Source organism: Salvia miltiorrhiza, chromosome 4, assembly GCF_028751815.1.
Source record: "Salvia miltiorrhiza cultivar Shanhuang (shh) chromosome 4, IMPLAD_Smil_shh, whole genome shotgun sequence".
Classification (NCBI taxonomy): Eukaryota; Viridiplantae; Streptophyta; class Magnoliopsida; order Lamiales; family Lamiaceae; genus Salvia; species Salvia miltiorrhiza.
The window spans coordinates 50,008,489-50,025,418 of NC_080390.1; the positions used below are offsets into that span (position 1 = coordinate 50,008,489).

The 16,930-nt window shown below is 37.9% G+C and overlaps 4 protein-coding genes across 7 annotated transcripts; 2 read left to right on the forward strand and 2 right to left on the reverse strand.

Annotated features, from left to right (window-relative positions):
- Positions 1-2,006: 2,006 nt before the first annotated feature.
- On the reverse strand, positions 2,007-5,239 carry LOC131020226 (E3 SUMO-protein ligase MMS21-like). 3 transcript variants are annotated; one of them, XM_057948925.1, is made up of 8 exons: positions 5,014-5,235; positions 4,580-4,763; positions 4,422-4,493; positions 3,385-3,495; positions 3,168-3,278; positions 2,717-2,856; positions 2,388-2,473; positions 2,007-2,312 (listed from the first exon to the last, which is right to left on the reverse strand). In XM_057948925.1, exons 2-8 carry the CDS (start codon positions 4,670-4,672, stop codon positions 2,173-2,175), a joined length of 753 nt encoding a protein of 250 aa, XP_057804908.1. In that variant the 5' UTR covers positions 4,673-4,763; positions 5,014-5,235; the 3' UTR covers positions 2,007-2,172. The 3 variants fall into 3 exon arrangements, with proteins under 3 accessions (XP_057804908.1, XP_057804907.1, XP_057804906.1); XM_057948924.1 differs by having other exon boundaries at positions 4,580-4,780; positions 5,014-5,234; XM_057948923.1 differs by having other exon boundaries at positions 2,007-2,473; positions 4,580-5,239.
- Positions 5,240-7,678: 2,439 nt separating this feature from the next.
- Positions 7,679-9,962, forward strand: LOC131020227 (uncharacterized). Its single transcript, XM_057948926.1, has 3 exons — positions 7,679-7,950; positions 8,406-8,764; positions 9,143-9,962. The coding sequence occupies exons 1-3, from the start codon at positions 7,932-7,934 to the stop codon at positions 9,716-9,718; spliced, it is 954 nt and encodes a 317-aa protein (XP_057804909.1). The 5' UTR covers positions 7,679-7,931; the 3' UTR covers positions 9,719-9,962.
- A 2,220-nt stretch (positions 9,963-12,182) lies between these two features.
- Positions 12,183-14,817, forward strand: LOC131020229 (UV-B-induced protein At3g17800, chloroplastic-like). 2 transcript variants are annotated; one of them, XM_057948928.1, is made up of 4 exons: positions 12,183-12,333; positions 12,451-12,580; positions 13,115-13,413; positions 13,686-14,817. In XM_057948928.1, the coding sequence occupies exons 2-4, from the start codon at positions 12,452-12,454 to the stop codon at positions 14,515-14,517; spliced, it is 1,260 nt and encodes a 419-aa protein (XP_057804911.1). In that variant the 5' UTR covers positions 12,183-12,333; position 12,451; the 3' UTR covers positions 14,518-14,817. The 2 variants fall into 2 exon arrangements, with proteins under 2 accessions (XP_057804911.1, XP_057804910.1); XM_057948927.1 differs by having other exon boundaries at positions 12,187-12,333; positions 12,433-12,580.
- A 183-nt stretch (positions 14,818-15,000) lies between these two features.
- On the reverse strand, positions 15,001-16,499 carry LOC131023560 (purple acid phosphatase 3-like). Its single transcript, XM_057953105.1, has 7 exons — positions 16,308-16,499; positions 16,076-16,232; positions 15,899-16,006; positions 15,708-15,832; positions 15,488-15,616; positions 15,284-15,351; positions 15,001-15,199 (listed from the first exon to the last, which is right to left on the reverse strand). Exons 1-7 carry the CDS (start codon positions 16,497-16,499, stop codon positions 15,001-15,003), a joined length of 978 nt encoding a protein of 325 aa, XP_057809088.1.
- Between the last annotated feature and the right edge of the window lie 431 nt (positions 16,500-16,930).

Here is a 16,930-nt window from a genome sequence, read left to right on the forward strand (position 1 = left end):
TAGTCATAGTTGAATTTTTCACACTTTGAAAAAGAAAATTAAATGAATAGAAGTTTCAAAGCTTTTAAATAGGGTTAATTGCATATAATATCACGAACTTTGCCCGAAATCTATTTTTCCCACGATCTTTAAAAATTTCATTTTTTATCAAATACTTTGACATTTGTTCAATTTCCCCACGATTTATTTTTTACCCTCAAATTGGAATCGATGTGACGCTGATGTGGCTCGCCGGCACACGCTATTCCGATAAATTAAACGATGTGTTTCAGTTTAAACATTAAAACCTTCGTTTCAGCAATGAACACCACCAATGGGCAAAGCACCGACGCCAACAATCGGCGCACTGATTTGGAAGACTGGAAACACGAAGCAATCGGCGCCAACAATTAGCGAGCAATCGGCGCCACTGGTTTGAAAGACCTTGGCATGAAGACTTCCACACTGGTCTGGAGAGGAACCCTTCGACAGAGGTGGTGGAAAGGACAGCAATATTTTTTTTCTAGCGCCAAAAGCAATCTTAATTTAATTTCCTTTTGCCCGATAAAAATGAGAAATTAAAAGAAATTTGGGCTTTTTATTATGATTTAATATTATATGTGTAATTTAAAATTCATATATATTCCACGTCAGTGTTACGTGTAAAATTAAATCCACGTCACTGTTATGTCATTTTTTCGGTCATCGAAAAAAAAATCGTGGAGAAATTGAACAAGTGTCAAAGTATTTGATAAAAAATGAATTTTTTAAAGATCGTGGGAAAAATGGATTTTGGACAAAGTTCATGGTATTATATGTAATTAAGCCTTTTAAATATGTATACCATTCCTCAAAAAAAAAAAAATATGTATACCAAAGAAACCAAATTCACCGGTAGACTTTTTAAAGTTTTTTCCCTCCTTTCTGGAAATTTTTATGAATAGAAGTTTCAAAGTTTCAAAGTTTTCAAAGTTCCAAAAAATGATTTGCTACATTTGATTGACCGTCGAAAATTGACAGTAACATCCTAATCTAAATAGACTTATTCTTTTAGGGACCATTTACTTTTTGCATGATTAATTATAGGTAGAATTGAATATTTTTATCCTCGTGAGTAGGATATCTCCAATCTCATCTTTTCTATGGAATAAAAATTAAATAAAATTAGCTTGAATAATAGAAATAATCAAGGGTCTTGGGATATCTTTTAAAGTTGCAATCTATCAAAGTAATCAAGAGATTAGTCTTATTATTTTTATCTATCACGACTAATCCACCAAAGTAAACGCCCTCCTAGTGGAATGCATGGTTTGGTTTTTATATCCATGGAATAAATTGTGGAGAATATCAGTTTTGATTATTTGTAATTGTGTGTGTTGGTCAAACGGTAATGCCTAAAGCCAAAGATCTTGGATTCGAATCCCATGTGGTGCGGTCTTTAAATTTTTTTATTTAATATTGTTAATTTATAAAAAAAATATTTCTTAATTTCAATTTTTATTATGCAAATGAAAAATATCAAAATCGGATCAAATATTAATCTTGGCAATACATATATCAATATTAAAGAATGGTAGACAAATGACATCCTTACGTCCCTATACTTTGATCAATTGTTTAGTTCTTTTAAATATACAATTTTCCTGTTTTAGTAGGTCATCATTCTATTTCAATAGTTATAGTGAAATATTTTTTTGTCCGTGAATTGTACGGTTTACGAATTTCATATAAATTCATATATGCACACAAAAAATTGTTTTTCGGAAAACTAATCCACTATGGAGATGTTAGCTAATGTCCCAATTCAAATATTGTAGCATGACATCTTCATAGACTTGATCCTCTTGATTTGGCGGCACGAGTGCCTTTAAATTGGGGGTTATTTGACTCAATCCCCTCGATCGATAATTTGAATTTTTTTTTAAGGTTTTGGTTTCTTAGTTCTATCGAGTTTATTTCATCAACAAGAATTAAGTAATCATTTCTCCTAGTATTGTTAGATCTTTTGATGTTATACTTGTGACACGGCAGGCAATAAACTTAACTAAAACACAAAAAATTTACAAACAGAACCCTAGAAATAGGGATCGATTCAGCCATCCAAAATCAGTATGATTTGATGAATCTTGAGTCGTTAAAACGTCTAACACACAGTCTTGGGTTGCAACAGCGAAACTATTTTTCTTTTAATTTCTAGTGATCTTCCAGCTGAGTGAAATCTTCGATTGCATCAGCTCTGACACGCTGTGCATTAAGTGATCGCATTTCATCAATTTCAATCACTAAAAAGGGGTCGCACACCACTCTCCCTGCTAGCAATATTTTAGGGCAAGCTGAAAGGAGATCGTCACATAAGCTCTCAATCTCATAACAGGATAATTTCATCAAGAATAGCTGCCAAAATATACCTGTCACCGGACAACGGTTCGTTGCGGCCTTCGACCTTAAATGTTGCATGATAGCATTCTTCTCATATATATGCTTGCAATCCATGCTATCACAATTGCACAATATACAGGAAAACAATCAGTATAGATGCTCAAACACAATATCCAATTTGTGCTGAACCAACTTTCTTAGTTTGTAAGGATGACCATTAAGAAAATAGGTTGATGTGGCTTAAATATTTTGAGAAAGAAAGAAAAAAAAAAAAAAAAAAAAAAAAAAAGGCTTGCACCATTTGTTTATAAGTGAATAGTCAAATTGAGAAGTTAAGTGATCGAACAATTAATAATACCTTCTAACAGGTTCTGCTAGTTCGGTGATAGGTTTTCCAGTCAGTGGACAGGTGGTATTCAGAAGGTTGCACTCTGTGCTGGTCATTACTATGTCGTCTTGCTCTTCACCTGGCATAGGTTGTCCATCGTGATGAACTTTCTGCAGAAAACAACGAAACCCATCTAACTGGAACATTTTTCAAATCTAATCTGAAATATCTTGACTAATTTACTGAAACATATTTCAAAGGCAAGAACAATGATTCCATGAGTGCAAAACAATATAGCAATAATCACAAAAGCATATATACAAACACGTCTGCATAGGGGAGAGCCGCAGGGGAGATAATGTTCCTTGATTTTGAAGCAAAAGCTTACAAGTTAAAATCATCTCTTACTAAAATATATACATAATTTCACTGCCTGGGACTTCAATTAGTGTTGGTAGATATTCATGTCTCATAAACATACCCAGATAGCTTCACGGAACTGCCGTAACCATAAACGGCTCTGTGAGTCAGATGACGTATCAGCCATTGATCTTTTGATTTTCTTATCGAACAGCTTACTGAAGTTGGTTAGCTGGAGCCCCACGAACAGTTCAAACAAACAAAATCAGCTATAACTTACAGCTTAGATACAATATAAAAGTCAATACCCCCATGAAGGACTCCATAAGTAATGATACCTCAGCTGCAGGCTGGTATTCTTTTCCTATAGATTGGATAGCACTGGAAAGATGAGTACACTCATCGGAAGCTTTCACTAAGTTAATAACTCCATCTTCAAGCTGCTTCACCTGCAGTACCAATACATATTTGATCATTTGAATCACACAATAGACTTTTTTTTTTATGCCCGAATCACATAATATACTTAGTGATATATGATGGCTTCCTCCTTAAATCAAAACATATGATGGCTTCATGCAGATACGCAAAATGTAGGGATGCAAAATATTCATCATCACGATCAAATAGTATTTTTCTTATACCAAACTAGGCTCATAAGCAAATTAAACTAGACCATTACCACAAAACATCTTAACCACTTCACCATAGACAATATAATTCTCAACCACTGATACATAATCCATGAATGTACAAAATGAATTTGAAGCGCACTCAAGGATAGGAAACCCAACCTCCACAATCAAGAGAGAGACTAAAAGTAGAATACTTATTACCTTCCTAACACACAAAAGGAAAATACTAGCGTTCCTTAAAACTCAAAGCACGAAACAAACAAAAGCGACTAGTGCTGAAAGAAGAAAATAAAAGTAGCTCAATACCCTAAGATAAACACAAATTTATGACTTTTATGATGAATTCAAAAAAAGAATCATAACTTTTATGACTGGAGCATATCTCTTGACACAGAACGAGCCAATCCCTCAAGAATTATTCAGACTGCTTATATGTCTCATGCACCCATATCTGGTTAGTACTGAGATTCTCTCTATTTTTCGTGGATGCTTATATCTGTCATAAATGATGAATATTCTTTCTAATTTTCTTTTCGTGATCTAATACTTCAATTTTAATATAGTCAATATTCGTCATAAATCAAACACAAAAAAGAGTAGGAAATTTATATATTGAACAAACGAAACAGGCTCGTATTAAATAGTTAAGCCCGTTTAAATGTTCGGTAAAATAATTAAGACTGGAAATCCCAAAAAGTTTCAAATACTTCAACATTATAGTAGGGTTTAAGCGAAAATACCATATCTGATTCGTTGTCCTTCTCGAAGTCGACTCCAATCTCTTTCATCATAATAGTAGCCTTTCTAATCTCCTGAAACATTTGAATAAGGATATGAACAAATAAAACGGATTCAAGAAGTGAGATTGTTAGGATTTGTCAAAATTGAGCGAACTCACAGCAATGAGACTCTGGTTGTCAGAGTATAGCGTTGTAGCCGCCGACGCAATTCTTCCCTGTACGCCGCTGCGCGGAGCGGAGGTGTACGCCATTGCAGATTTTCAATTTCTTCTGAAACTTTTTTGGCTCGATTTGATTGGAGGGAAAGGCCGAAAGGGTATGGAAACTCGAGAATCTATCTATCTATCACATATATAAAGCTGAATAGTTGGAAGAAATTACAATTTTGTCACTTTCCCGCCAAAAAACAATCCTATCACATTTTGGGTTGTTCCATCCTATTCCTATTGCTGTATAATTGCCAAATTGATAACAGCAAAAACGAGTATTTGCAATTATATGATCAATTTCAAATTAAAACACTACGCTTTGGAACCAAAATATTAAACTTGGTTGTCAATAAATAACTAAGATCATAGAGAGAAGGGCATACTCCGCGGCGATTGATGGAAACGCGCAGATGGAGACGGCGATATGCGATAGGCTACGGTCGGCGAGGAGGAGTCGTCGGAAGGAATTGAGGAGAAGAATTAGAAGGAGAGTGTTTTGCCGGAAATGGAAGAAGAAGGAGGGATCGGAGGAGCTTGGAGACAAGAGGTTGGGCCTTCATTAATTTAAAAGATGAGCCCTAAATATTAAGTATTGGGCCCTTTCACAATTAAATTTGGACGACTATTGATAGCCCTTATTTTACTTTATAGCTACTATTTAAAATAATAATTAAAAATTTATCTTATTTTATCTTATACTCCCTCCGTCCCTAAAATAACTTCCTCTTTTTCCATTTTGGGACGTCCCCCAAATAACTTCTTCTTTCTTTCTTTCCATTTTTGGAAACCTACCCCACCACTAATACTTCCTCCGTCCCATAATAAGTGGCCACATTTCATTTTTCGTCTGTCCCACTATAAGTGGCTGCTTTCTAAAAATGGAAATAATTTAACTTAATTAAGATCATTAATTAAGTTACTAATTAAACCCTAAATTATGTTTAAAATCAACATATACACCCTATACAGTCACATAGAGAGCAGTCGCCCCTCTCTCTTCTTCTCCGGCGGGATGCCACCCCCATCGCCGCCGCCGCCTCTCGCCTCTCCGGCCGCCGCCGCCTTTCGCCCATTCGGCCGTCGCCGCCTCTCTCCCTCTCTCTCTCTCGTTACAGATCTCGTGATCTCTCTCTCCCTCTCTCTCACCGTCGCATCCTTGGGCGATTTGGGGGATTCGAAGCTCGCCGCCTAAATGCGTGAGGTCGTGCGCCGATTTGGGGGCTAGGGCTCGCCTGTGCCGATTTGGGTGAGGTCGGTGCATCCTGTGTGCCGATTTGAGGTCGTCGTCCTCCATCTCTCCCTCTATTCTCTTTCAGATCTGGTTTTTGATTTCTGGTGGTGGTGGTTGTTGTTGGCGGCGGTGGTGGTGCTGCTGTCGGCCAGGAGAGAGAAGGGAGGTGAGGGCGACGCTGGGCAGGAATAGGTGGCGGCAGGGGTCGCCAGAGGAGGGGGCGCGGCCGCGGCTTGGCGCGGCGAGGAGAGGCGAGAGATAAGGGAGAGGGAGAGAGGTCGACGGGGAACGAGAGATGAGGGAGGAGGAAGAGGTCCAAGGTGAAAGGAGAGAGGGGATGCAGAGCCGCCGGCCTCCGGCGACGGCTCGGCCGTCCAGTGGCGGCGGCAGGAAGAACGATGGAGAGAGAGAGTGAAAAGAGGAAGAAATTATTTTAATTAACTCAATAATTTTGATGGGCCCCATTCAATTAAAACATAACACTCCATTTCTTAATCTCCGTGCCGAAAAGAATGTGGCCACTTATTATGGGACGGAGGGAGTAATACTTTATTTATTCTTACTTTTCACTTTTCACCACTCTCAATACTAATTATAACACTTTTCACAACTTCCAATAATAATTATATCACTTTTTCTCCTTTATCAATACACTTTACAACTTTTTATTAAAACCCGTGCCGTCCCCAAAGAGGAAGCCATTTCAGGGACGGAGGGAGTATTTAAATATAAAGACTATAAAGTGTAAAAATAGAAACTATGAATAGAATTACCCTTAAATTAGGGTGATTATACTCATAGTCCTCTTTTTATTTTAGGGTTAAGGTACAAATCCACCCCTAAACTAAACACCCCTAGAGCGTATAGCCCCCATTCTCGAGCTTGGCCCAAATACACCCCTAGAGCCCATAAAAAGGATGCATTTAAACCCAGCAAGTTAACGGCGGGAGGTAAAGCTGGAGGAGTTGAGACCGGAGCTGCAGCCAAAAGTTTTTTTAATGGCGGTGAAGGTCGGGGTTCTGACGAAGGCTGGCCGGAAAAGTTTGAATGGGCGAAATCCATAAATTAAATATAAAAAAAAAGGTTAACGAAGAGATAACAGTGTTAACTCGCTGTGTTTAAATGCACCCTTTTTATGGACTCTGGTGGTGTATTTGAGCTAAGGTCGAAAATGAGGGGTATACGCTCTAGGCGTGTCTAGTTTAGGGGTGGATTTGTACCTTAACCCTTTATTTTATATAGCCTCCTACTTAGGAATGTTAATAAAATTTGAAATTGATGATCCGACTCAAATAGATCAAAAAAAGAAAAAAAAATATTAAGGCTAAAAAATTTTAACTAAAAAAAAGTCAATTTGAATGGCCCGAACTGAAAGTAGACTATGTCCAATAAGGCTAGCCCAAAAATCTAGTGGGTTTGCTCGATTAACTGATTTTTTGCTTAATAATTTATTTATAAACTTTATTATTTTACTTTTTAATTATATAATATGATTTATGGGACAAAATGAGTATAATTTAATGTTATCAGGTTGTGAAAGTTTTATAAATAGTTTTCAACAAATTAACATATATCTCTTGATTGAATTAATTTTGCATTTATATATACTGTTCTTATTTTCTAGATTCGTTATCTTAGGGCGTGTTTGCTAAATTAACCGAGGTAATGCATGCTTAATTTTAAGACTAATTACATGGAGGGCCCATTGTTAAAAGGCCTTCATATTAGTCTAATTTTAATGTTTGTTTCACGCTCTTAAGCACGTCAACAATTATGAAATGGGTTTGATATCACCTCTCCCACTAACCGACTAATCAACGAATTTCCTGAATTACCCAAAGACACAAGAACCTCATCCACGTAATCACGATCTCTGCTTCAAGAGAACCCATTTTTTGTACACGATCTCTGCTTCAAGAAGCCATTTTTGGCACTATAAAATATGGGAATTTGGAGGGAAAAGATTCGTGACTTTCAAAGAGAGACCACTGATCTGCCATCTGCTTTGTCCATTCTCGATCACCGGCAGCTACCAATCGGAGTTTGTGATTCACCGTGGTTGCTTTCCAGATGGTTTCGAATATCCAAGGTAAAATACTTGGCGGTATACTTTAGATTTTGTTGTGAGATTCTGTAGAAAATGAATAACATTCGTTCGTTCTTGCTGGTATAACAATAGTTGTTGGTTTTCTTGTTGCAATTCTGTAGAAGATTATATGATTTAGACATTGATAATTGGACTAATATTATGCGCAGTCAAACTGTTTGATAAAATGCCTGACAGAATTATGAACTTATGCATTCACTAAAATTTCTTGAGCATGCGTGATTTCTTGTTTGTATTTGTATTCCTCAAGGTATCATTTCATGATTTTCAATGTCTTCAACCTCAAATTTTAGAGTTGTGTTTGGGCCTTCTTCAGCCCCGAGTCCCCTGCACTACGCAGCTGCCAAAATCGCCCATTCCTGCAAATTTAATATTCACTTTTAATCCTATCGTGTATAAGCGACTGTTTTATCTACTTGTATGTTGTATTTGGTCAGGAGTTGATACGGAGAGCAGCGACGCGTCTCGTAGTCGGGCTAACAGAACGGGAAATACTCGCCGTTCTTGGTCTACAAGGGAAGAGCATGTGTTGTTGTCATCGTTGAAAGAATTAGTTGCAAATGGCTGGAAATCGGACAATGGATTTCGAGCAGGGTTCCTCGGTAAACTTGAGGACGCCTTGAAGAAGGAGTTTCCGGGCACCGATTTAAAAGCTACACCACATATCAATTCAAAAATCGGAACTTGGAAAAAAAGCTATTACTCCTTGACATCTATGTTGGGGAATAGTGGAATAGGGTTCAATTCCGACTACATGATCGACTGTGACAACGATCTGTGGGAACAGATCGTTAAGGTATTTCGAATTGACGAAATCTCTATTTCATTTACTTGAATGAATTCCCTCCTTTTGTTTTTCATATTTACTGCCCATGCTATTCTACATTTGGCTAAATTTTCTCTCACAGTTTGATTTAAAAGTTCTTGTTTGCGTAGTGAATATTATGCTCTCCAATATGAAGTTATAAATTGGATACATGTTTTGAGATTGTGAATCTATTATGTTTCTTCATCTGTTGTATATTTAATTATATGTTGTTATATCTCTTGTCTTGATGTGGATATATATTATGAGGATTCCTTGTCTTAATTTGATGTGAACGAATATTGTGCTGAAATTTAAACTTTTATCCATCGTTTGTATGAAATAACCATCTATTAAACACCTATGTAGAAGGATCCAGCTGCGCGCTCGATGCGTCATAAGAGCTGGCCGCTCTTCGAGGATTGGAAAGAGATCTTCGGCAAGGATCGTGCGAATGGTGACAAGGCAGAGGACTTGATGGATGCCATCAACGACATGACAAGTCGTGATAATTTGGAGCGGGACGCAATTCCGGAAGAGCAGGGTCAAAATGTACAACTGGAGGATGAAAATGACATTGATGCAGTTGACGATAGCGCATGTCAAAGTCAGAAAGAAGGTGATAGGGCACGGGCATCGAGGAAGAAGCGCAGACAGGATGAAGCAATAGATAGAGTGCATGACATGCTTGTTGAGCTTGGGCGCAACACGGATAAGCGGCTTGAACACATAGGGAATCGAATTGGCTACGAGTTCGATCTTAGCAAGGCACGCACTGAAGTGTATGAAACATTAGGCGCTATTCCAGATGTATCAAAGATTGAGAAGTTCGAAGTGTGCGAGATATTATGTGACAATTTGACAAGACTCGAGCTGTTCATGAGTCTCCCGAAGGACGCTAGATCTGAATACTTGATGCGCGTGCTCGCGACCCGCAAGCAGTAGAAGTTAACTATGATTTATTTTATATGCTTTTTGTCTTATTTCTGAACTGGAATTCTCATTTAAACTCGTTCTATTTGTTTTGTCTTGCATCTTCTAGACGGGTACTCTTTTTCCCTCTTAGGAGGTTTTTAATGAGGCCCGGCCCTTGACTTGCGTCTGTGCTTGCTTGGGTTCCTTAGGTCATCCCTTTTCATTCTGTTTTTCATTTATTCTTAATTAAATTTCATATCATCTTGTTGGTGAATTTGGATTAAATTTCATTTCATCCTTAAAGCCATTCCTATTTGCACTTAACTCCTTAAAAATATATGCTAATTACATGCAGATATAATAACATCATTCTATATTATTAAAGCTTCCAAATTAAAACAGGAATTGAATAAATACTAAGCTTTTATGTTACTGAGAATTGGAGGCTAACCTCGTAGCAGTCAAGCGAAGCGATATTCTGCCCTTAGGTGTCGGGTGAGCCAAATGAAGCTATGTTTGTCAACAAGTGGAGGTACCCAAGCCTTGTTCATCATGAAAAAGGAAATAGAAGATAAGTAGTACTATGATACAAAGCTCTAAAATAAAAAATTTAGTGGGTTTAAAAGATTACAGCCGAGCTTCTGCCATTTCTACATATGGATGCAACTGTTTGGATATAAAATTTTACTTTTTTCAAAAGATTACAGCCGAGCTTCTGCCCATTTCTACAGCCGAGCTCAAATCTCAATATCAACATAATAAAACCACATATTTCTGGCAACACAATCGAAGCTCTATTCGGCAGCAAATGATGGAACCCAATCCATGTTCATCATCAAAAGTAAAAGTAAGATAAATAAGTATGAGTGAAAGCTCAAACATAAAGGATTTCACAAAATATAGGAATAAAGTCCGAGATTCTGCTCATTTTCACCAAATCCATGTTTATGAATGACCGAAGCACAATGCGATGGAGGCACAAAATCGATGTTCAGCAAAACAATAACAAACGAAACCCTACCACGAACTCAGGTAAAAGGAAATTCAAATATTACAGATTTTAATCTGACGGCGCAATCCTATAATTTTTAAGGGCGTAGGGAAAATCGATTTGGAACAACAGACGCACGAACGGCTAAATTGAAGATCATTATTTTTGCTGCTGGAAGACGATGAATGTACCTGTTCTTTAGAAAAGACGGTGGAGTCTGCAAAATCGATTTGTCAACAACAGACGCACGAAGGGCTAAATCGAAGTTCAGAATTTTTGCTGCTGGAAGACGACGAACCGTTCTCTGGCAAGGCGGGAGTCTGCAAAGCGAGTTTCAGCCGTTTTCGATTTCTAAAATCTATTTTTTGAGGGCAATTTTGAGAATCCTCAATTTAGTCTGAGGTAGCGAGGCTCTCCTGATAATTTATCCAGCGCCCATCGATGGTTAATTAAACAAGAGATTTCGATAGATTAACTATGGGCCGACGGGCTCCCTCGGGCCGTCTTACTAATTAACAGACGCTGCCAAATGCAGAAAAATTGCTAGACTAATTAACAACCAAGCGTTGCCTTACATTTCAAACAGGCCCTTAGTAACTAACAAAATGCATTGTTTACGGTTTAATAAAATATATGTGCGACGTGTGTGTAATAAAATGTATTGAGTTCTCATAAATTTTGTAATAATGTATAAAACATTCACAAATCGAAACGCATTACACTGGTACAATAGTCGTTGTTGTTATAATATTAATATAAACTAAAATATTTTTTTTTCTCATTTTGAATATAAAAGAAGGAAGAAGAAAAACGATTTTTTCAATTGCTAAAAGACTATTATGTTCTATATAAAAAGAAAAGAATATTATGTCATTTTCTTTACATGAATATATGCATGGTATATATTCCTGCAAAACATGCCAATTTGTAAGATATTTAATGACGTGTAGTAATATATAGGCCGCGATTTTGTGATCAATAATAAAAAGACGGATGAATGCGAAGCCCAAAAATATTTGTCAAAATGGCACAATCCAATTACTGATTTCCTAGCGTAACACGTCCACCGCTCGACAAAAGACGGTCCACTGCAACCACGAAAAATGAGCTCAAATAAAATAAATAAAAATATGAGAAAGGAAAATTGTTGAAGAAGCAAAATGGGCCCGGAAATTCCAAGAGGGCCCAATTTCTGTAATCCAGAGATCTCCACGAAATTCTCGATCCAGTCACAAAACATCCTTCATCTATCAAATTACAATGTTAACCTTTATGTTTTGTTAAAAGTTTATTCCATGAATGAGTTGGCCCATATCATTTTAATAAGGCTATTTGTGAGCTTCTAGTCTATTGTTGAGTTAAGCCTCTACGAATATTAAATATATGGATAAATAAATACGTATTATGAATACTTCACAGTTAATTAAAGATTTAAGAAAAACCGAAAAGAACATTTATATACTCCTTATTAGTTATAGGGATATTTTGGTAATTAGACAGAGTTCACCAACTCGGACACGGAGTAGTAGTGTATAAAAAACACGGGATTCCCACTCCATTCCCACAGGCACAGCACTCCGTTTCGAAACGAGCGACGAATAAATCAATTAAAAATATACATTTTCTCAGTCAACATTAGGGATAACTCATCTAGGTATTTTTCATCTCTTCCATCATTTTCCTTTCCCTTCTGAAACTTTCTGCGGATCAACTTGGGTTTGGGGGTTCTAACGATCGTTTGCTTGTCTGATAGTTGCCACTACTGATTCAGGATGGAAACAGTAGCTGCTTTTCGGGCTTCTATTTGCAGTATTTCTCCCAATTGGGCGTCCCGGTCCGGCCCGGCCAGACCCGATCTCAGGATTGGGTCGAGGCCCGTGCTCTCTAACGCTTCGATTCAGGTAATGATTGGTCGTTTCATCTGCGCTGTTATTTGTGATTTTGTGAGGCAGGAAATAGGGCTGGGATTTAATTAATTTAGGCTCAGGGAATTAGTATGATTTTCAATTTTCGTTGATTATTAATATGATTTAGCTATATGGTAGACCTATTTTGTTAAATCTGTGAGATAAAAACCGAGCCTTGAGAAGAACGAGTGAGGATTCTTTTATAAAGTGAGAGACTAATGGGCCGAGCTCAAGAGAGTTACTCCAATTTATGCTTTTATATGGCCTTCTGTATTGGATTATTATCTTTATGTAGTGACAGGAGGAGTTTATCAATCTACGTTTTAATCTGGTTCTGTATGAGAATTGTGGAATTAGTTGCTTAATCCATTGTGTTTTAATTCAACTTTATGTAATAGTGCGAAATAAAGCTATCATTCCCTCTTACAATAGTAGTAGTAATGTGCAGTCTTGTTCTTTTCACTTGGTTGATGAACTAGTGCACTCTATGATAAAATAACTTATTTGTATCGGGATGGTGAACTGCAGCAAACACCACTGGTTTCTAAATTCAAGATAGGAAACAAAAAGGCGAGCCATTTGAGCAGGAAGCGTACTGCAACCAGAGCTTCTATGCAACCTTCCGACTCTGACAGTTCAGAAGCTCCTATTGCTCCTCTACAGATGGAGTCTCCGATAGGGCAATTTCTCTCTGAGATATTAGCAAGTCACCCACATCTTGTTCCTGCTGCTGTAGAACAGCAACTTGAACAGCTTCAAACTGACCGTGAGGCAGAGAAAGAGAAGGAAGAGGCATCTGCCTCTGGAACTGATCTTGTTTTATACAGGTAACAAGATTAACTGTTACAATTTAAAATGTTATCCATTTAATGATAGAGCCACATCTCGGTGGAGGTGATTCCATATTTAGACGATGCATAAATCGAATTGATTATAGTCTAACCAACTACGAAGAATATGGATTTCTAAGCTGTCAAATAGTTTTCATGTGTGAAAATTATTGTTATTATAATATTATTATTATCCTTTCAGTAAAGACTGAACTGGAATGTCTATTATGTCATCCGTTAATTTTTACATTGTGTCCTTCCGGTTATAGGAGAATTGCTGAGGTTAAAGCTAATGAAAGAAGGAAGACCCTGGAAGAGATCTTGTATGCATTAGTGGTACAGAAATTCATGGATGCCAGCGTATCCCTTATTCCTACAATCACTCCATCAACACCTGATGGTCCTGCTCGAGTTGATGTTTGGCCCAGCCAAGATGATAAACTGGAGCGCATCCACTCTCCTGAAGCTTACGAGATGATTCAGAACCACCTGTCCCTCATTCTTGGGAACCGGCTTGGCGACTCTAACTCTGTAGCTCAAATAAGCAAACTAAGGGTTGGGCAGGTTTACGCGGCTTCAGTGATGTATGGATATTTCCTTAAACGTGTAGACCAAAGATTTCAGTTGGAGAAGAGTATGAAAGTCCTTCCCCAGGGTATTGACAATGGAGAGGAACAAGTTACATGGGAGGACACAAGACCAAGTGATGACATCAATTATAAGTCTCACAGGAATGCTCAACCTCACCCAGAAATGTCGTCATTTTCTGGAGGCGCTGGTATTGGTGTTGGTGTTGATGGGTTAAAGCCATCCAGATTGCGAACCTATGTCATGTCATTTGATGGAGAGTCACTTCAAAGATATGCGACCATCAGATCTAAAGAGGCTATTAGCATCATTGAGAAACATACAGAAGCATTATTTGGTAGGCCTGAGATCGCATTCACACCTGAAGGAACCATTGATCCTCAAAAGGATGAAGTCATCAAAATCAGCTTCGGCGGCCTGAGGAGACTTGTTTTAGAAGCAGTGACCTTTGGCTCTTTTCTTTGGGATGTTGAGAGTTATGTGGATTCAAGGTACCATTTTGTTGCAAACTAAGCTTTGTGATGGTCCCACTGACGGTCTTGGCTCAAAGAGGAGATGCTGCTCTCTTGCTCTACTTGACTTGTACATAGTAACCTTGCTTTGAATTAATTGAATGTATTCTGATGTTGCTATGGGAATACATATACCCTTTCAGATTCTGTGGATTCAAATTCTAAATTCTCAGCTTAGCTCTTTCATATCTCCCATCAAAAGTTCCATCACATGCAGAGACAGAGATATTGTAATAAGTAAGATAGTATGGTTGCTATATTTCTCGACTGCTTTGTGTTTATTAAACTTATGGTTATGGAATTGGTCGTCTCCAACATTGTGTTTTAATTCATGCATCTACTCTTCCGCATAATCAGAGTTCTTGTCTCAATACCAAAGGTATGTGTTATTATTCATGTTCCGAACATGTTACTACATATGGAAGGATACAGGGAAAGTTATTCGTACATGGTTGCAGAGATGTGGTTTCAGTTTTAACTTCACTTATTTTTTCAAATTGAAACTATGCAGGGTTTTGCCAGAAGCATCATAGAAAGCTACATTTGCTTCTGTTCTTGTAAGTTGAACTGAGACGAACCCTTGCCCGTCATAGTAAAATTTCAAGTTGTTCTTGTATCTATCATAATGAGTAGTGTTACTCCACGCCCTGGACCCTCCTCCACTCGTTAGGAATTCGATTGGGCTGCAAATATTGCCAGTTATTCGTAGATATCAATAACACTGATAACTATATGAAAAGATCTATAAAGGCTTTGATTATCCTTACGTTCCAATGTTGTTGATGTGTTCCAGACAGTGGTCATGTCCATTTATGTAGATGGGAACCTTGTTTTCCTTGAAAAGAGAAGCTTGATGTCATAAACTTGTCGATTATCATTGTATAATGTCTTATTCAACTGCCTAAAGTCTGAAACTATGTTTTTTATCAAAGTGAAAGAATAAGATTACATGTGTGTGTATTAGAGTATACCTGCAGAATAGGCAGGATGTACTTGAGAAGCTCCACGGTGTCGCCTCGTTGCCCAATGCTTCGTATAGGGTGATGTCCGACCACGATCTTCCAGGTAGCTTTGGACGCCCTCAGGGCTGTTTTAAAATCCTATGTGATATAATGCAGGATACAAATCTTCATTGATGTCTGGAAATCATTGACTCTTTCTTAAACGTCTAAGGTTAGATAAAACCGCGACCTGTAGAAGGTTAGATAGGTATTTGTTTCTGGGGAGAACGCCTTTCCAGTTAAAGTTGCTTGGTGTCTTAAGAAAATACTTGTCCACGAAAGGATTTGTGTCGATGAGGAAAATCTGCAGGAACCCTGCAATTTTTGCTCAAAATTTCAGTTGAAACTGAATCTTTTATAAGATGAGTTGGTGAATATTACCAGCTTGTATAGTGAAAGATCTGAAGCAATTCCATCGGCTGTCGCGCTTTTTGAGTAACGGACTCAACTGCGCCTCGGTGTTCCCGTGATAATCATGGTTACCCAGTACTGCATTATTTGGAGGTCCAAGGATTGTAACGAGAGAGGGAGAGAGAGATGTTTTAGTTTAGAACTTACTTGCATACCAGGGTTTCTGAAGGCTTCTAGCACTGTATACTTTGGTAAACGACTCCGCAAATGCAGAGTCGTTCGTCCCCGTCAATCCATCGCTGTAGAAGTTATCACCGGTCGAGATCACAAACTCGATGCCTAGCTTATCCCCGATCACGCCCATCTGCACACCCGAAACACATAAACATCAATGTTTCTAGTGAAAGCAAAAACACAAATTGAATGAGTATGTTGTTACGCTTCGAGCCACGGCAGATTGATTGTAGCCTCCCTTCCTTCCCCAGTCCCCCACAGCCAAGAAGCTCACTTGGCTTTCGTCTTTGACACGGTGTCGAATCTGCACAAGTTTAGCTGAAACACTTAGACAGAGACACAGCCAAAATATCATCAATGGCAGCAGAGGAATCGAATTTCTGTATGTATCAGCCATTTTTATGTGCTGCTGAAATATTACCATGTGATGTGTCAGCTATCCCTTTATACTAAGCTTTATGTGAATTGGGATTATGTGGTGATTAATTACTGGCCCATCCCATGCATTTATTCAGCTATTTTCATTTAAGCATCATCAAGTTTTGTTACTACATTTCGCTCTGAATTTCCAACCCATTTTCTGTTGCTGGAAAGCACTGCAATTGCACCTTCCCACTGTCCAGTTGAAGATAATTTCTTCGGCTGTTCGAGGGTTCAGATTAATTGTAGTTTCTTATTTTATTTTATTTTTCTTCTTTATACTAGTCGTGAATTTTAAACAATGGTGTAGAAATGGTGTATGAAAACAGATCCCATTTTTTGTGTGATAATATTATCCATCCATGAAGCGAAAATAAGGAAGGAAAAATGGTGAACTTCTCTTTTGTA